This window comes from Balaenoptera borealis, assembly GCF_965194805.1.
Source record: "Balaenoptera borealis genome assembly, chromosome: 11".
Classification (NCBI taxonomy): domain Eukaryota; kingdom Metazoa; phylum Chordata; class Mammalia; order Artiodactyla; family Balaenopteridae; genus Balaenoptera; species Balaenoptera borealis.
The window spans coordinates 4,920,313-4,940,601 of record NC_138868.1 but is presented as its reverse complement, the minus strand read 5'-3'; the positions used below and the strand labels follow the sequence as shown (position 1 = coordinate 4,940,601).

General features: G+C 54.3%; 1 protein-coding gene across 4 annotated transcripts in view; it reads left to right on the top strand.

The window, feature by feature from the left end:
- The window catches only part of LRP5 (LDL receptor related protein 5), a 110,765-nt gene that overhangs the window by 25,273 nt on the left and 65,203 nt on the right, over nt 1-20,289 (top strand). For all 4 annotated transcript variants that reach the window (XM_082342845.1, XM_082342844.1, XM_082342846.1 and 1 more), the window contains exons 2-5: nt 3,779-4,175; nt 11,516-11,713; nt 15,790-15,986; nt 16,942-17,073. In XM_082342845.1, coding sequence (XP_082198971.1) covers nt 3,779-4,175; nt 11,516-11,713; nt 15,790-15,986; nt 16,942-17,073 — 924 coding nt within the window. The remainder of the gene's footprint in view (nt 1-3,778; nt 4,176-11,515; nt 11,714-15,789; nt 15,987-16,941; nt 17,074-20,289) is intronic.

Below are 20,289 nucleotides of genomic sequence, written 5' to 3'. Positions count from 1 at the left end.
CATAAATGGAACCTGGGGTTAAAACACTTAAAGATATTTATCCAGAGACTCAACAAAGTCATCTTTCATTATGCAGTCCTTTTTTCAATCTTTGTCCCCACCTAGCACCTTCTCATACCTGCAATTCTAGTACAAATCGGGGTTTATAGTTACGTTGTGTGTGTGTGTTGACTTAACATTTCTTACACATTTTCTGGTGTCACTGCAGTCATTTTCTTACTACTTTAATGGGCACAACTTTCTACTGAGAGAACAGCCTAGGCACCCCGATGTTGGAGATTTTTTATTTGTTTATTTTTCTTATTATAAGGAAGGCTGCAGCAAATATTGTGTCTAGGACCTTTTCCTTCCTTCAGGTGTTCCTTGGGATAAGGTCCTGTGAGGCCGATCCCTAGGGAGAGGGTTTAAATGTTTTATGGTCCTTAATACCAGATACCGTGGTATTTCCTAGAAGGGCTGTTCCTGCATCTGTGGCGGCCAGGTGACCCCGCGTGAGTCCTGGGGTGCAGTGGTGGCTGGGCTGCCGGCCCAGCTCTCAGCCTCTCTGCCCTGCACTCCTCTCCCTCCTCACACTGCTTGTTTCTTCTCCTCACTGCCCCAAAAGCTTGGGCCACTGGTCAAGAGATCATCCCTGGAGTGACCTGGGGCAGGTCAAAGCACCCTTCCAAGAGCTGCAGTCTCCTCACCTGGGAGATATGCACCTGAGCCCCCTGACCTACAGGGTCTTGGGCTCGTGGGCATGTCACCTTGGGAAGGAGCACACAGGACCAGTGTCTGCCACCTCCTGCATGCTTCACCCCAGGACCTTTGCACTGGTCATCCCCTCTGCCAGGATGCCCTCCCTCCGGCCCTCTCTTGCCCCCTTCAAGTCTTTGCCCAGGTATCGCTTTCTCAGCGAGGCCACCCTGACCAGCTTATGTGAAACGGCAGACCCCACTCCCAAATCCTTTACCCTGCTCTGTTTTGCAAACCGCAGCATTGATGTTGCGAGGCATAACTGACATCGCCATACCCATCATGTGGGTCGCTTGTTGTCTTTTCCCCCCACGTAATACAGGACACGAGGGTGGGTTCTTGGTTCGGTTGCGTGTCCCAGCCAGGCTGGCATGTGCTACACGACACCCCGCTGCCTGCCCACTGGCCGGCTCTGTCGTGGACTCAGCCCAGTGCATCACTCCTCAGGACAGCCTGTCCCGACGCAAGCCCCTCACCTGGCTACTCTAATCCTGCCCGCCTCCCCCGCCTCTCTCCTCCCGTGGGGCAGGAGGGGCCCCAGGAGGCCACATCTCCCAGATGAGCCAGGGTACCCGTGGCCCCTGGTAGGCTTGGGGCCGCATCAGCCGGGGCTCCCCAAGCCCTAGGAGGGGCAGTGGGCGGGTAGGTGCCAGCTGGTGGGGGCAGCCCCCCGCAAGAGGCCCCCATCGCCATGAGTCCCCAGGGTGACGGGAGAGTGAAGAGGGTGCCTCTTCAAACTTAGGAGTTGAGTGTGTGGTGGTTTCTAAATGTCTTCGAAGCAGGAGTGGCTTCTCCTGGAGAGAGCCTGCCCGCCATGGCCCTCCTAGGAGTCTTAGTTTGGGAAAAGCGCAGGAAATTGAAATCCACCCCCCATCACCTGTGGCCTTTGAAGGGTGCACCTGAACTGCCCAGAGTGTAAACTGTGGGGAAAATGTGGTCTTTCCAGTTCGGGGAGAAAGAACGGAGCAGAATTAGGATTTTTTGTGCCGGGGGCAGCTTCCAGGGCTCCCTGCCTCCGGATTCTCCCCCAGCCCAGGCTCCCTGGTCTCCTCTGGGACTTTGGCTGCCGGGAAGGGTTAACTTACTGGGTGTCTGGCCAACAGCTGGGACTGGCGACTCGCCTCGTGGGTACCTCCCTCCAAAGCGCTTCCCCTGGGGGCTGGAACGCCTCTGATTGGAGACTCCTGTCTGCGGGGCCGTCCACCTCTTGACGCTGATGCCGGGTGAGTTTTGTCCCTCACCTGTGGCCACCAACTCCCACTGGAATACCTGTGGCAGCGGGGAGCTTGCCTTCTCCTGAGATGGTCCCTTGCACTGTCGCCCAGAGGTGCTAGTTTAGAGAAGAGAGAGAAGTCAGCGTCCTCCCTGCTGGCCTTCGCAAGGGGTTCTCAGGCGGGAGCTGGGTCCACCCTGGTGGAGGAACGTCACGGGGCCTTGGTGTGTGCACCTGTGTGTGTCTGTTTCTGGGGAGAGGGTCAGCTTATCAGAGGGCTCTGTGACCCCCGAGGTTAGGAACCACCCGGGCCGGTCCTGCCTTCGCCGGATGAGAGGGGAGGAATCTCAGGAGGCCGGGCACGGTGAACCTCGCAGGCGGGGTGGGATTACTGGTCGTCTGCACTCCAGTGGCCGGCGGGGCCCTGGTGACGATGAATGGGCAGGTGCTCTGGGGGCTCCCGTCGCCCTGCGTGTGCTGTGGGGTGTCTGTTTGCAGCAGCTTTGCTGCCTCGGTCCACGGGCCTCCAGATCCCACACGACTCTTCCTGCGAAGGCCCTCTGCCTCTGGTCTGTACGATTCTTCCTCCTCTGAAGGTCTGGACCCTCCCTGATCCTGGGTATCATCCCCTTGCCCACTGTCCTCCGACCGGCCGGCCTCTGACCCTCGGATGGCACCCGACTGCCAGCAGTGCCTCCGGTGGTGTGTGTCACTGCCACTCTGCTCTCTGGAACCTCTGGCTGGCAGTGGGGACCCAGACCCTTCTGGGCACCCCACCCTTTCCCTTGTCACCTCTCACAGAGGTTACTCACTGTCTTGAAGTTAGGGTGCTAGGGGCTGGGTGGGGAGGATGAAATGTATTTATAGAGCAGCTGCTGTGTGCTGGCCCTGGGCAGGGCAGGGCATTCTTAGACGGGCAGACAAGCCGTCCTGGAGTGCAGGGTCCACTGGGACCCTCAGCATATTGTAGCAGCTGGGAAAACAGGGAAACTTCCATTTTTAATTAAAAAAAACCTTTTTACTGAAGTGCATATACGCAGAAAAGTGATGCCTTTTTACAAACTAAATACACCTGTGCAACCAGCACACGATGCATGTTCCAGAGTGTGGCACCTCTGGTGTGCTGTTGAACTTTGTTCCTCTCGAAGCCTTATCTTACCCTTCTGTAAAATGGGTGAACTGTCACCCACGGCCCAGGCCTGCGTGCCGAGAGCCCAGGGGGCTCAGAGAGGAGCCTGCCCAGCCCTGTGTGCTGTGTGTGACCTGCAGAGAGCCATCAGCCTGTGCGGATGCGCACTCTTTATGTGCGGATGCGCACTCTTTATTATCTGTGTGTACCTGCTTGGGGCAGGGAGGGGTGAGATTAGGGACAGGTGTTCTTTGGTGGCCATCTCCTCCTTGCAAGGCGTTCAGGATGCCCAGCTCGGATGTAGTTGTTACATCCCGGTGTTCGATTTTTGCCGTGTCCCTTCTGCCACAAAGAACTGTAGACGTGACATCATGATGGTGATGGTGGGAGTGGTGGAGCCCCGGAGACCGTCCTGACCTCGAACCCTCCGCGTGTCCTCCTGCCCTGCAGAGGAGGGGCCTGGGTGGGACACACGGTTTCATGATTTCAATAACTGCAGTGCTGTCTGCTGCGTTGAAAGAGCGTCTGAATGGGTGGCTGGACCCGCCCAGGTGCCTTCCCGGCAGTGGCTGGGGATGGAAGGAAGGAGCCGGGAGCCTCGGGCGCGGGCCGGGCAGGGTCCGGGCACCTAGCCCCCCGTCCTGGGCTGTGCGGCCCGCGGCTCAGCCTGTGGTCCTCACGGTTTGCTTCTGCCCCCACAGCCTCGCCGCTCCTCCTGTTTGCCAACCGCCGGGACGTACGGCTGGTGGACGCCGGCGGAGTCAAGTTGGAGTCCACCATTGTGGTCAGCGGCCTGGAGGATGCGGCCGCGGTGGATTTCCAGTTCTCCAAGGGAGCCGTGTACTGGACGGATGTGAGCGAGGAGGCCATCAAGCAGACCTACCTGAACCAGACCGGGGCTGCCGTGCAGAATGTGGTCATCTCCGGCCTGGTGTCGCCCGACGGCCTGGCCTGCGACTGGGTCGGCAAGAAGCTGTACTGGACGGACTCGGAGACCAATCGCATCGAGGTGGCCAATCTCAATGGGACGTCCCGGAAGGTCCTCTTCTGGCAGGACCTGGACCAGCCGCGGGCCATCGCCTTGGACCCCGCTCACGGGTAAACCCAGTACCTCTCCTCTCCCTGGTGCGGGTGGGTGGGGTCGTGATTTCCCTCTGGAACTTACTTGAGCCCACGTACCTTTTTTAGAGAAAACGCGGCAGTCTTAAAATGAGTTCGCTTTCAGAATTTGTTGTTGTTGCGAACGATTTCCCCTTGAAACCCTGTAGTGTGGTTTTTTTTTAAAACTCGCTGCCTCTGAGACAACTGATGTGCTTGGCCGTGGATTCGAATCATTAAACGTCTCAGATGTGTGTGTGACGGTGTCCGAGGAGGTGCGAGCGTTCTGACAGGTAGAACTCACACCTTTCGCTTCCTTTATGACTGCGTCAGCTGAAAACGGGTGGAAAAGTGAAACGCCTTGTCCAGGAGTGGAACTTGCTGCGGATGGTTTCTCTGGTGTCTTCTGGAAGCCCTCTGCTTCCCCCTGCCTCCCAGTCTGGCTGAGCTCACGTGACCTACGAAGGCTCAGGGCCCAGCCATGAGTTCCAGGTGGGGTTTTGTGAGTGGCGGTAAAGCTAAGAACATGTGCAGAGTTGAAGACTGGGATGGAGAGACTGTGGGGAGATGACCGAGCTGCACGGCCAGGCCAGGCTCATTGCAGACTTTCATGAGTGGTAGCTGTTCGTTCACTCATCCCTCGGCCCTCTATTCCCTCTTCCTGCCAGCTGGGAAGGACACACTCTTAGCCAGGCTGCATCAAGCCAGGCGCCTGCCTCCTGGCCGTGCTCGACCCACTGCTGTGTCTGCCCACTTCTCTGCTGTTCATGTGTCAGAAACGGCTGTTGCGCATCTGGAACAGAAACACCATAGGACTCTGGGTTCTGGTCCTGATGCCCCTGACTTGCTGTTGCCCCTGGCAGTGCCCTTCCTTGCCCTGGAGGGGTGGTGACACTGGCCGCTCTGCCTGCAGCCCAGCATGGAGGGGCCTCTCAGCCCGCCCTGGGGTGGGTGGAATGAGGTTTGGGAGGCGGAGGCCTGTCTTGCCAGTGCTGGTGTGTGGGTAGCTCGGGGAGCACCCTGGGTGAGGGGGTGCTTTGGTGGCCAAGTAAACCTCCTTACGGGGGGCTTCTCGGCGTGTTGACTGAGAAAGTGCACTAGACTGGCTTTTGATGTCGGAATAGCTGGTGCCTTCTGGAGCTGCTGGTTTAAAAGCTGAGTGTTTGTGTGTGTGTGAGCTCCGTTGGGAGGTGCTTGATACTTGGTTGGGAAGTGCTCAGTTGGGAGGTGCTTGGTGCTTGATGCTCAGTTGGGAAGTGCTCAGTTGGGAGGTGCTTGGTACTTAGTTGGGAGGTGCTCAGTTGGGAGGTGCTTGGTGCTTGGTTGGGAGGTGCTCAGTTGGGAGTGCTTGGCGCTTGATGCTCGGTTGGGAGGTGCTTGATGCTCGGGTGGGAAGTGCTCAGTTGGGAGGTGCTTGGTACTTAGTTGGGAAGTGCTCAGTTGGGAGGTGCTTGGTGCTTGATGCTCAGTTGGGAAGTGCTCAGTTGGGAGGTGCTTGGTACTTAGTTGGGAGGTGCTCAGTTGGGAGGTGCTTGGTGCTTGGTTGGGAGGTGCTCAGTTGGGAGTGCTTGGCGCTTGATGCTCGGTTGGGAGGTGCTTGATGCTCGGGTGGGAAGTGCTCAGTTGGGAGGTGCTTGGTACTTAGTTGGGAAGTGCTCAGTTGGGAGGTGCTTGGTGCTTGATGCTCGGTTGGGAAGTGCTCAGTTGGGAGGTGCTTGGTATTTGGTTGGGAAGTGCTCAGTTGGGAGATGCTTAGTACTTAGTTGGGAAGTGCTCAGTTGGGAGGTGTTTGATGCTTGGTTGGGAAGTGCTCAGTGAGGAGGTGCTTGGTACTTGGTTGGGAAGTGCTCAGTTGGGAGGTGGTTGGTACTTGGTTGGGAGGTGCTCAGTTGGGAGGTGCTTGGTGCTTGGTTGGGAGGTGCTCAGTGGGGAGGTGTTTGATGCTTGGTTGGGAGGTGCTCAGTTGGGAGTGCTTGGTGCTTGATGCTCGGTTGGGAGGTGCTTGATGCTCGGGTGGGAAGTGCTCAGTTGGGAGGTGCTTGGTACTTAGTTGGGAAGTGCTCAGTTGGGAGGTGGTTGGTACTTGGTTGGGAGGTGCTCAGTGGGGAGATGCTTAGTACTTAGTTGGGAAGTGCTCAGTTGGGAGGTGTTTGATGCTCGGTTGGGAAGTGCTCAGTGAGGAGGTGCTTGGTACTTGGTTGGGAAGTGCTCAGTTGGGAGGTGCTTGGTACTTAGTTGGGAAGTGCTCAGTGGGGAGGTGTTTGATGCTTGGTTGGGAAGTGCTCAGTGAGGAGGTGCTTGGTACTTGGTTGGGAAGTGCTCAGTTGGGAGGTGCTTGGTACTTAGTTGGGAAGTGCTCAGTTGGGAGGTGTTTGATGCTTGGTGGGGAAGTGCTCAGTTGGGAGGTGCTTGGTGCTTGGTTGGGAAGTGCTCCGTGAGGAGGTGCTTGGTACTTGGTGGGGAAGTGCTCAGTTGGGAGGTGCTTGGTGCTTGGTTGGGAGGTGCTCAGTTGGGAGTGCTTGGTGCTTGATGCTCGGTTGGGAAGTGCTCAGTTGGGAGGTGCTTGGTATTTGGTTGGGAAGTGCTCAGTTGGGAGATGCTTAGTACTTAGCTGGGGAGTGCTCAGTTGGGAGGTGTTTGATGCCTGGTGGGGAAGTGCTCAGTTGGGAGGTGGTTGGTACTTGGTTGGGAGGTGCTCAGTGGGGAGGTGCTTGATGCTTGGTTGGGAGCAGTCGTCTTCATGCTCACACCCAGGCTGGCTTTGCCTGTAGCATTCCTAGGAGTTGGTCCGTCTCTGGCTCTGTCTTTTTTTATTAAATGTTTGAAATCTTTTCTGATCTTGCCTCTGAGTTCTTCCCCCGGATCCTGCTGGGATCACACCCCGGCCCCTGAGGCGGAGTTGACTTTGGTGTTGATGCCCTGGGCAGGATATCTGAGGCCCCAGCCTCTCCCCCACATCTCCCGCCGCCCCAGTGATGTGTCTGATGCGTGGTGGAGCGAAGTGGTGGTGCTAAGTGTCCCACTCACCAGATCGAATGACGGTGAGAACGCTGGACTCTGGTCCCAGCTTCGTCTGTGGTGTGGTCGAGGTTAGCAGTGTCCGCTCCGTCCCCTTAGACACCGTTGCCCAGGAGGCGAGGACTCCAGGCCAGTGCATAGGGACCGTGGGCAGCACCCCACTCTGCCAAATACTGGCCTGGCGGTGGTCCTTGCCATGAGTTTGAGCTGAGTCCTGGGGGCAGGACTGCTGTCCTGAGAGCGGGGATAGCGGGCTTCATTCTCCGTCCTGGCCACAGACTCGCATCTGCAGGGGGCAGCACCTGCCTCCTCCCGGCCCTGTTGGAACCTCCGTGGTCTCCGTGTGTCCTCTTGTGATGCAGCCTTTCTGCCTCACAGCTAGGGTCCCTCCTCAGATGAGGGGATACTGCCCCGGATGCGTCATCAGGAAGGAAGGTTCTCAGTCTGAACGTCCATGTCAGGGTGCACGTGACCAAGAGCCCCGTAGCCAGGAGGGCCCGCAGAGCCCAGGGCCTGGACTTGGTCAGGTTCAGCAGCACGGGTGGCAAAGGGCAGGTGTCCCGGCGAGGCTGGGGAGGCACCTCCCCTCCCAGCACCAGGTGCCCACGTGGGCGGCAGAGCGGGCTCCAGGGAGGCCTCTCTGGCCCTGAGGACCCGGGGCCGGGAAGACATCGGCCCAGCGCTGGGGGGTGGCCCAGGCCTGACCCAGCCCACGAGGGGCTCCAGTGGCTCCTGGGTCTCGAGTTAAAGCCGGGCTGAAACCCAACCCCCTCTTTAAAATGCAAAATGGCCCTTCCCTAAAATAACACACAACCACAACCGCAGCCAGCCTCTGCCCTCTGGGCCGAGACCAGGCTGCAGGGCTTTGCTTCAGGAGTTGATTTTCCTCCGTGGAGCTTGGCTGGGCCTGTGGCAGCGTTGAAGGCTCTGCACGAGCACATCCACGCCAGCTGGGCTCTGGGAATGGGGTGGCTCGCAAATTCCCCATTTAAGGAAACCAGCCGGGCCTCTGTTATGAAACCCGGGGGAAAGAATTTGAATTATGCTCCTCGCGGAGGTCCTGAGCCTGCACATTTTCCGGCCTTTCCCGTTGGCCACCGAGGAGCATTCAGGGAGCATGTGAGTGGATGGCTCTGAGACTGATTCTCCTGATACCTTCTGGGCAGCCGGCGGGAGGGCTGGGCTCTTTCCAGGCTGCTGGGGGATGGGAAAAGCACAGGGAGAGAAAGGTGCCTGCACCAGGCCGGCGGGAGCCTTTGCTGAGCTGGCCGACGGCACCTGCGAGCCTCGGGTGCCCGGAGAAGTTCACCACCACCCCATGCTGGGGGGTGGGTCAGACAGCGGCCAGGCTCTGACCTCAACCGGAGAACCGTGTTGTGCTCCCAGAGCTTGTGACCTGGGGCAGCGCAGCCTTCCGGAGCCTCGGTTTTCTCACCTGTCCAATGGGAATAGTCCCTGCGTCACTTCTTCAGTGGAGAGCAGAGTGGAAAGCTTGTTGGAGAGGTGTTCTGAGTTCTCTGTCCCCATGGGGGCTGGAGAGCAGGGGAGCTTGGTGACAATGGCGGGGTGTGGTTGGCCCCTCGCCACACGTGAAGCCCCCAGGAGCTCATTCTCATCATCTGTCATAACCCATCTAGCAGGTGGCAACAGTGCCAGCTCCGAAATGACACCCCTCTGGGAAGGCCGCATGGCCCCATGAATGGGGATGGCCCTCGGAGCTCCCATCTCGGGGGAGTGGCAGCTTGTGTGCGTGTCATTTGCTCTCTCCTGCTGGACAGAGACCCCCACCAAAGGGCGAGGCTGGGCCTGTTCTCCCCACGTCCCTGATGACTTTGCTGGTCCCTGGTGGACGGCAGCTCAGGCTTTGCTGAAAGGGCTGAGGTTTTACCTCTGAAGATGTGGAGGCTGAGAGCGGGAGTGGGGAGGGAGTGCGGGGAGGGGACTTGATCGGTAATAGAAGCAGCTCGAAGGGAAGCAAGCCTATGGGCCCAAGGAACTAGGGCATCTGAGAAGTGACCTTTTCTCACTCCCACTATGTCCCACAGCCCCGCCTCTCCCCGTCTGGGCTTGTGCTCTCTTTCCCGGCAGGCCCTCCCACGATGGCACAGGTGGCTCCCAGGAGCCCCCTGCCCTCCCCTTCCAGGCCGACTCCCATCTGCCTGTCTCTAAAGCAGCCACTAAGGCTGAGGGTAATGGGGTTTGCTGATGGCTCAGGACTGATCTGTGCCCACCCCAGGAGGGGGTGTGGGAGCAGACACACCACCTGGAGAGTTCATGGACCTCGCGTGGAGGGGGGGTTCCTCAAAGGGAAATCCAGGCGCTGTCCCCCTTCTCTGTGGAGAGACACTGGTGGACAAAGTAAAGTGAAACAGGTCTGCCACCCCTTGTGCCCCGTGGCTTGTCCACAGCCGACTGGGCCAGAAACCCAAGGGACTCCTGTCCTCCAGGCTGGTGTCGTTCCCTCTGCTTTCCACTGAAGAGCCATGCTGAGAGGGCGCCCTGCCTGGACATCTGGGCGCTGGTGGGGTTTGAACCCATCAGCCCAGATGCCTGCATATTATCTCTGCTCATGGGAAGGGACATCGAATAAGGACGCTTCTAAGGAGGTGGTGGTTTCTGGCTGGAAACCCTCAGAACATGGTTAAGCAGAGCCGAATCACCCACAACCCACCCAGGAATAACTGGTGTGTTTCAGCGTATACCTCACCTACGCACTGTTGTTTTTAACAGACTTCATTTTTTTTTAAATTATTATTTATTTATTTATTTATATATATATATTTTTTGGCTGTGTTGGGTCTTCGTCTCTGTGCGAGGGCTCTCTCCAGTTGCGACAAGCGGGGGCCACTCTTCATCGTGGTGCGCAGGCCTCTCACCATCGCGGCCTCTCTCGTTGCGGAGCACAGGCTCCAGACGCGCAGGCTCAGCAGTTGTGGCTCACGGGCCCAGTTGCTCCACGGCATGTGGGATCTTCCCAGACCAGGGCTCGAACCCGTGTCCCCTGCATCGGCAGGCAGATTCTCAACCACTGCGCCACCAGGGAAGCCCAGACTTCATTTCTTTAAAGCAGTTTTAGGCTCACAGAAAAGTTGAGGGCAAGGTACAGAGAGTTCCCGTATACCCATGTACATTTAATGTCTTTTGACAAAGATTTCATGTCACGTATCCATGGTTGTATTATCCTACAGAATCGTTTTGCTGCCCTACCAGTCCTCTGTGCTCCATCCGATGTGCTCCGTTCATCCCTCCCCAGTCCCTGGCAGCCCCTGATCTTTTTCTGTCTCCATAGTTTTACCTTCAACAGTGTCGTATGCGGGAACCATAGAATGTGTAGCCTTTTCACATTGGCTTCTTTCACTTAGTAACATGCATTTAATGTTCCTCCGTGTCTTTTCATGGCTTAATAGCTCATTTCTTCTTAGCACTGAATAATATTCCATTTTACATATTTTAATTGCCTTTTAGAAGTTCATTTACAGCGTTTTCATAGTAGCAAAAAATCAGAAGCAAAGCAAATGTTCAATGTGGAATCACTTAAATAACTTACCATACTATATAGCCATTAAAAGAACAAGGAAGATTTCGATTAGTAAGAAGAGGACACCTAGAATATGTTGCTAAATGAGAACAAGTGGAAACAAGTATATTTGATTATCCAACTTTGATTAAAAATTAATATATTACAGGGAATTCCCTGGCGGTCCAGTGGTTAGGAGTCTGCGCTTTCACTGCCGAGGGCCTGGGTTCAGTCCTTGGTTGGGGAACTAATAAGATCCTGCAAACAATGTGGCCAAAAAAAAAAAAAATTAATATATTACTGAGGGGCTTCCCTGGTGGCGCAGTGGTTGAGAATCTGCCTGCCAATGCAGGGGACACGGGTTCGAGCCCTGGTCTGGGAAGATCCCACATGCCGCAGAGCGACTAGGCCCGTGAGCCACAACTACTGAGCCTGCGCGTCTGGAGCCTGTGCTCCGCAACAAGAGAGGCCGCAATAGCGAGAGGCCCGCGCACCGCGATGAAGAGTGGCCCCCACTTGCCGCAACTAGAGAAAGCCCTCGCACAGAAACGAAGACCCAACACAGCCATAAATAAAAAAAAAAAAATAAATAAATAAATAAATAAAATTAAAAAAATATATGTATATATATTACTGACTGCTTAGAAAGCAAATCGGAAGTAATAATACCCTTGGCCCTAAACAATAGGTGAGATTTCAGGGCAAATTCACTGTCCCTGTTTCATATGCTTGCATTCATATAGACAGAAAACAAAAACAAAACAAAAGCGAGCTTTTCTCATTGTGCTTCTGTCCTCCTTGTTAGGTACATGTACTGGACAGACTGGGGAGAGATACCCCGGATCGAACGGGCAGGGATGGATGGCAGCACCCGGAAGGTCATCGTGGACTCGGACATTTACTGGCCCAACGGGCTGACCATCGACCTGGAGGAGCAGAAGCTGTATTGGGCGGACGCCAAGCTCAGCTTCATCCACCGCGCCAACCTGGACGGCTCCTTCCGGTAAGTGCCGCCCGGCTCTGGGCCCCCACCTTCCCCACGGGGCCCTGGCCAGTCCCAGCTGGGCGTTGGCTGATCCTTCTCAACTCAGGCCAGTGGTCTCACACCTGAAACCCTGGGGGCCTGAGGCCTGCAGGCCTTTTCAGAGCTGAGATCCGTAACAGTGCACACACCATGTCTGACATCCCACCCAAGCAGGGTCTGGGGCGGCATCTGCATCCATTTTATAGCAAAATGTAGAATGCTCATTCTAAGTGGGATCGAAAAGGCTATAAAGAGCCCTACATCCAAAGCAGTTTCATGGCTCCTCAGGGTGTGAACATTGAATTAATGTAGGATCCAGCAATTCCGCTCCTAGGTTTATGCGCCCAAAGAATTGAAAATTGGTATCGAAATAAATACTTGTATGCGAATATCCGTCGCAGGAGCATCCACAATAGCTAAAAGGTAGAAACAACTGAAATGTCCACCAACAGATGAATGACGGATGGATAAGCAAGATGTGGCATATCTGTACGTATCTGAGCTGTATGGTGCTCAGCCATAACAAGGAATGAAGCACGGGTGATGCCACACCATGGATGGGCCTTGAAAACATGCTGCTAAGTGAAAGAAGCTGGACACCAAAGGCCACATATCGTGTGACTTCATTGATGTGAAAAGTCCAGAATAGGCGAATCCTTAGGGACAGAGGGCAGACTGCTGTTTCCAGGGGCTGTGGGGGGAGGGGAGATGAGGAGCACCTGCTTGGTATGTTCAGGGTTTTCCTGTGGGGATGGAAACGTTTGGGAAATAGCTGGTGGTGATGGTTGCACATTGTGAATGTGCTATGCAGCCCTGAATTATTCACTTTGAAATGGCTAATTTGGTGATATGTGAATTTCACCTCAAGACATTTTTTGTATGTGTGGTTTTTTTTTTTTTTTTTTAATTTATTTATTTAATTAATTTATTTTTGGCTGCGTTGGGTCTTTGTTGCTGCGCACGGGCTTTCTCTAGTTGCGGCGAGCGGGGACTGCTCTTCGTTGCGGTGCGCGGGCTTCTCATTGCGGTGACTTCTCTTGTTGCAGAGCACGGGCTCTAGGCGCGTGGGCTTCAGTAGTTGTGACAGGCGGGCTCAGCAGTTGTGGCTCGTGGGCTCTAGAGCGCAGGCTCAGTAGTTGTGGCGCACGGGCTTAGTTGCTCCACGGCATGTGGGATCTTCCCGGATCAGGGCTTGAACTCATGTCCCCTGCATTGGCAGGCGGATGCTTAACCACTGCACCACCAGGGAGGTCCTGTTTTTGGTTTTTGATTACGATATAATTGGCGTATAACATTGTATTCATTTTAGGTGTATGACGTGATTTGTTGTGATTTGTTATACGTGTATATTGCAAAATCATGACCACAATAAGTTTAGTTAACATCCATCACTATACATAGTTACATTTTTTCCTCCTTGTGATGAGAACTTTTAAGATCCACTCTCTTGGCAACTTTTAAATATACAATACAATATTGTTAACTATAGTCACCATGCTGTATGTTACATCCCCAGGACTTACTTATCTTATAACTGGAAATCGGCACCTTTTGATCCCCTGTACCCATTTCGCCCACCCCCCTCCCCTGGAACCAGGGGTTCTCTGTATCTCTGAGTTCTGTTCTCTGTTCTCTGTATCTGTGAGTCTGGGTTTTAATATTTTTTTTATTGAGTTATAGTTAACATACAATATTATATTAGTTTCAGGTGTAAAACATAGTGATTCAATTATGAAATGGTCACAGTGAGAACAGTTAACCATCCATCACCAAGCAAAGTTATTATCGTATTATTGGCTATATTCCCTAGGTGTACATTACATACATCCCCATGACTTTTTTTTTTTTTTAAGATTTGAGTTTTTAAAAAAATTTATTTATTTTTGGCTGCGTTGGGTCTTTGTTGCTGTGTGCAGGCTCTCTCTAGTTGTGATGAGCGGGGGCTACTCTTCATTGCGGTGCACGGGCTTCTCACTGCGGTGGCTTCTCTTGTTGCAGAGCAGGGGCTCTAGGCATGCAGGCTTCAGTAGTTGTGGCACGCGGGCTCAGTAGTTGTGGCTCACGGGCTCTAGAGCGCAGGCTCAGTAGTTGTGGCGCACGGGCTTAGTTGCTTCGAGGCATGTGGGATCTTCCCAGACCAGGGCTCGAACCCGTGTCCCCTGCATTGGCCGGTGGATTCTTAACCACTGCACCACCAGGGAAGTCCCCCATGACTTATTTATCTTGTAGCTGGAAGTTTGTACCTCTGATCTCCTTCATCTGTTTCATCTGTTCCCCTACCCGCCCCCTCTGGCAAACACCTGTTGGTTCTCTGTATCTATGAATCTGTTTCTCTTTTGTTTTTTAGATTTCATATATAAGTGAAATCATACGGTATTTGTTTCTCTCTGTCTGACCTTTTTCACTTAGCATAATACTCTCCAGGTCCATTCATGTTGCCACAAATGACAAGGTTTCATTCTTTGTTATGGCTGAGTAGTATTCCATTGTGTGTGTGTGTACACACACATATATATATATATATATATATATATATATATATATATGTGTGTGTGTGTGTGTACACACACACACACACACGCGCGCGCGCGCACACACCGTCTTTTCTTTATCCATTCAGTTCATCTCTCGACAGACACGTAGGTTACTTCCATACCTTGGCCATTGTAAATAATGCTGCAGTGAACACAGGGGTACATATATCTTTTCAAATTTGTGTTTTCATTTTCTTTGGGAAAATACCCAGATGTGGGATTTCTGGATCATATGGTAGTTCTATTTTTAGTTTTTTAAGGAACCTCCATACTGTTCTTCATAGTGCCCGCACCAATTTACATTCCCACAAACAGTGCACGAGGGTTCCCTTTTTTCCACATCGCTGCCAACATTTATCGTTTCTTGTCTTTTTGGTAATAGCTGTTCTGTTCTTCCTCTTCTATTTTTTGGAATAATTTGAGAAGGATAGGTATTAACTCTTCTTTAAATGTTTGTTAGAATTCACCTATGAAGCCATCTGGACCTGGACTTCTGTTTTGGGGAAGTTTTTTGATTACTGATTCAATTTCATTACTAATTCTCGGTCTATTCAGATTTTCTGGTTCTTCACGATTCAGTCTTGGAAGATTGTATGGTTCTAGGAATTTATCCATTTCGTCTAGGTTGTCTAATTTGTTGGTATATAGTTGTTCGTAGTATTCTCTTATGATCCTTTTTAGTCAATGAATCTTTTTAAAAAGTGACATCAAGAAAACAGGAAAGAGGCAATGTCAGGTCAGGTTGGGAAAGAGCACGAGTGTATGATTTTTGGTTGTTCAGTGATACCTTTTGAGTGTGACTCCCTCCTCAGTGCTGTACCGGGGACTGAGGACATGGTGGTGACCACCCATCCACAGCGTCCACCTCAGGAAGCCTATAGTGGGGCGCGGGTCATTAAACCAGATAATCGCACACTACCAGCTGTGTGAATTACGATTCTATTACCGTCGTCCATAATCTCATTAAAAACAAGTTCTCCTTTGCTGGGTGTTATAAATACACAGATGAGAATAGCGTTTTTTTTTTAACGCTGATACAAGTTTAATTTGCTTTGATAATATAAATTATTGGCATCGTAGGAATGAGCAAATATCAATACCTTTGTTCCGATTTGTGTTATGTTGTTAAAGCATCAGGGCAGGACAGGTGTGCTTCTCATCATCTTGTTGTCACCAGGTGTGGCTTCCTCCCTGCCACTCTTCTTCCTTCTTTCTTCTCTGTGGGGCACTTTGGCAACAGCCCCCCTTCTGGAAACGGGTTAGACAGGGAGCAGCTAGGTGTGCAGGGCCCCCCACGTCACTGTCAGGGGTGGCGGGAGGCTGGCTGGGTCTGGAAGGTGCCCTGCGCACCCCGGCAGAGGGTTCCTGGGATGCCCTGGCCTGGTCTCACGCTGCTCCATCACTGCTCCTGTTGTCCTGTGTGATGTCGATGGGTCAGCAGTGACAATGGAAGGCTTTCAAAATGGGGAGCACGATGGGGACCCCCTGATGGCTCCTTCACCCGCCTCCCCCACCCCGCAGGCAGAAGGTCGTGGAGGGCAGTCTGACGCACCCTTTTGCCCTGACGCTCTCTGGAGACACTCTGTACTGGACAGACTGGCAGACCCGCTCCATCCACGCCTGTAACAAGAGGACTGGAGACAAGAGGAAGGAGATCCTTAGCGCTCTCTACTCGCCCATGGATATCCAAGTGCTCAGCCCAGAGCGGCAGCCTTACTGTAAGTCGGGGCCAGGCTGGGAGAGGCCCCTCTGCAGAGCTGGTGTCGGGGTTGCTTCAGGCAGGGCCCTGCCCCAGCGGTCCTCGGGGGTGGCAAAGGGATTCCCAAGGAAGGTTGCCCTGTTTTCAAGGCCCCGTGGAAGTTACGTGTTTATTCATGAAAAATCTGCTCCAAGTCAAAGTTCTCAGCCTGGGGTCCCCATGGGGTCGTGGCAGAGGTCCCTGATGGTGAAAAGCTCCTGTGACAGGCAGCCAGCAAGCAGGGCCAGGGCCTTGGGCTCACCCGCTCCCACGAGGACCACCACCTGTTCTTACGGGGACCACCACTGGTTCCCATGGGGACCACGGAGAGGGGCGGATTCTGGCCACGGTGCTGCTGAAGGTTCCAACTTTGTACTTAAGAGTGGGCTCCCAGGGGTGGGGCTGTCTGGAGTGGTTTTCTGAGGAGAACATCGTGGTCCTTACACGCAGGTGGGTTTCATGCTTTACATTTCATGGGTACCACCCTCTACCCTGTCCTGGGCAGAGTGAGATGCCAGGAGTATTTGTCAGTTCATCTGCACGTTGGTTGTGCAAGGCCTTGGGAGAATGAAAAACATTGTCATCAGCTACCAGAGGCTCGGCCCAGTGGCCAGCTGTGGCCACCAAGCTTCTGTGTAGAGCCCGTGGGGTCCAGGCATGTCCCAGAGATAAGACAGGCCTCTGCTGCAGGACCCCCCCGACCCAGGGCCTCACCTTACCACGCAGGCAGGTCCTGGGGTCCTGCCAGGGAGGGCTGGGGTCAGCCTCTGCAGAGGAGGTGGCCTTCGAGGGTCCCTGAAGAAGAAGATGGGGTTTCTTGTGGTAGGAGGTCGGGAAGAGGGGGCAGGGCGGTGAGGACGCCCACACCGGGAGTGGCGGGCGTGGGTGTCTAGGGCCCGTTCCGGAACCTTCTCCCACCTGCCCTGTTTGCCCAGACCACACGCGGTGCGAGGAGAACAACGGCGGCTGCTCGCACCTATGCCTGCTGTCCCCGAGGGAGCCCTTCTACGCGTGCGCCTGCCCCACTGGTGTGCAGCTTCAGGACGATGGCCAGACGTGCAAGGCAGGTGAGCTGGGGAGCAGCTGGCGGGAGGGGCGGCCACCAGCCTGGGTGCCCCACGATCTGCCTTCCCTGGGGAGGGTCTCATGCGGCCCGGGCTCTGAACGTTGGCAGCCCAGCAGCCGGGATTCAGGTCAGATCTGGGCTCTGCTGCCCGATGCACGAACGACCCTTGGAGCTCAGGTTCCCGTCTGTAAGACGAGGTCGTGCCAGATGGGCAGAGACCCCAGGTAACAAGCGCACTGCCGGCATGCGCGATCGCACCCTAAAAGCTGGCTGTCTTTAGCTATTAAACCAAAACTGTGTTTATCGTAACAAGAGCGATGGTGTCAGAGAGTGTGAGACAGGAGGTTCCCGGCAGACACACTCTCCTCTCCTCCCGCCCCTTCCAAGTGCTCCCACCGCTGGAGTACCTCGGGCCCTCCTGGGAGCTCATATCTTTGCTTTTCTGCTTTTTCATAAGCGTTGATATGGAATTTATAATTCATTTTTTTTAAAAAATACTTATTTTTGGCTTTGTTGGGTGTTAGTTGCGGCACGTGGGATCTTTGTTGTGGCATGTGGGATCTTCTGTTGTGGCGCGCGGGCTTCTCTTTAGTTGAGGCCTGCGGGCTCCAGAGCACATGGGCTCTGTCGTTGCAACGCGTGGACTTAGTTGCCCTGTGGCATGTGGGATCTTAGTTCCCCGACCAGGGATCGAACCTATGTCCCCTGCACTGGAAGGCGGATTCTTAACCACTGGACCACCAGGGAAGTCCCCGTAATTCATTTTTATCCTTGCATCCCATTCACATGGAATCTTTGTGCTGTAATAACCCTACCCCCTACCCCCCTACCCCGGCATGCCGTGGAAACTTAGGCTGTGATCACGTCCTTAATGGGAGTTTTCTTTGGATGCACCAAGTTCAGTTGATCTCCTGCCCCCCACACAAGTGATTTTCTTTGCTATAGGTATTTTTCCACCTCTTTATTCTCCCCTTTGGTTTTCGGGCACTTGCTGCTTCAAAGACTCGTGGTATTTTTAAAGAAAAAAAGTGCCTTCTCCGTGGCACTGCCTGGGGGCCTTTACTGCCAGGTGTGGGGTTCAGGATGTGCTCTCCCAGAAATGATATGCATCCAGGATACAGCCTGTCCCTGGGGACATCCAGGGCCCAGCACAGCCCAGCGAGGGTTGGGGGGGCTGGCTGCCTGAGATGGACGGCCAGAGAAGGTCCTTCCCAGGAGGCACCATTTAAGCTGAGGCTTAGAGGATTAGGAGGGAGAAGGAACAGTGAGAAGGAAGAACCTGTGGGCTGCTCTGAGGCAGGAACCAGTTGGTATCAGGACTGACCTCACAGGTGTTTGATCTGTGCAGTCACACGGGGCCTCGAGTTCAGAAGGGCCCCGTGCTTGGTTTCGTGCTCCGTTGTTGACTTGAAATGCTTAATAAGTTTTGAACAAGGGGCTCTGCATTTTCATTTTGCAGTGGTTCTTGCATATTATGGTGCCAGTTCTGCTTTGTGTATTGGAGAAACTAAGGGAAATCTGGAGACAGTCTAAATATTTCCATGTATCTAACTCTGCTGTTTTGTCCACGTGTGTCTATACATTTCACTTGACATTACTGCAGGAGCATTTGCAATGACAAGAGGTGTGTATGCTTCAAAAACCTGCGTTTTAGTGCCTGAAGAATGTTTTATCAAGCGGGCATACCTTTGAACCATCTTTCCCTTGTTGGACATTTCTGTTCTATTTTTTTGCAATTTCCGAGTCCTGCTGCCGTGAGAGTGCTGGCTTGGGGCCTGGCCCTGGAGCTAGAAGGATCTGGATCTGGTGTCTGTTGCTGCCACCGATGGGTGCCGTCTGCCCGAGCCCTGTGTTGGATCGGTTGGTGATGTCTTCTCTGGGAGAGGGAGGGGGACGCAGGCATTGTTGCCACCTCTGCCCACTGCGGGTGTCCGGAGCCAGGCTGCGCGTGGACATGTGGGGAAGGAGCAGGGACGGACACAACCCCTCACCAAGGTGGATCCTGCAGGAGTGCCTGCCCCGACGGGGGACCTTGTGCAGCCGCTTCTGTTAAGGGGCCCAGGAGTGGGGTGTGGGCAAAAATGAGGTATGAACCCTCTTAGAAGCCCAGAGTCATGGTCCAGTGAAGTTGTACAGCTGGAGAAGCCTGGAGTTCCAGAAGCGACTTGCCCAGGCTACCCTGGGGTACAGAGAGCTCTTGGTCATCTGGCGTGGACGGTGCCTGGTGCCTCCCTTCCTTGTCTGTGAGATGAGGGTGGGTGTCACGGACCACCCCCTGCCAGGGAAGCTGTGGAGGACCCAGTGCATTAACAGGAGTTGAAAGTGCCTACAAGGTGCCCTGTGAGTAGTGGGTACACAGTATACGGCAGCCATGCCCACCATTCACACCACTGGCAGCTCATCAGGCCCAAGGGGCTAGGTTTGCCTCTGTTGTCCAGGGGTCCTGCCGCTCCCTGGGGGAGGCCCCATTTCTTTCCCAACCAGAAGAAGCCGAGGCTGTAGGCTCCTTTCGGGGTCCCAGCATCCCAGTAGCTGGAGCCTCTGAGCTCTGGGCACCACTGCCCGGGGTTGAGCCCTTTGAGAGGATTTTGTTCCCTCTGCAGGCATTAACTGCAGGGCGAGGAGGCCTGGGGTGGAGGGCTTCCTAGAGGAGGGGCCGGAAGCTCTGCAGTGGGTGCTGATACCGACACCTACGGGGCGGCGGGGTGGGGGGGAACTGGGGGATTAGCAGCAAAGCCTGTCCTTCCTGGCGGAAGCTGGTTCCCAGCCTCCTTCAGGAGGACGGCCAGCCTGCAGATTCCCCGGGATTCAGCTGCTGGGGCCACTTTCCCTGGTCTTACCAGAACTGTTTTCGCGCCCCGCGAGCTGTGAAGGACACTTTTACAAATAACCCAGTTGGAGAATGCCAAGCGCGCGGAAGAAAAACGTTTTTGTTGTCATTCCGAGGGGCCCCTGCTTGGATGGGGGTCTGCACAGAGGCAGGCGGGGCCTGTCTTTACACTGAGCCTGCCTCCTCCTGCTTTTGCTCCAGATGCCCTGTCTAGGGTGTCAGGTCAGAAGGAGGGAAGAGCTCACAGAGGGACAAAAGCCATGGGACAGGAGTCTTGCTTTGCATGAGAATGTGACTGCTGGGGTCCTGGTTTTTATAAGACTGGTTCCCACCCCCACTTGCTTCCCACTAATGCACTGGTTAGTTCCGGGGGTCAATGGCGGCTTC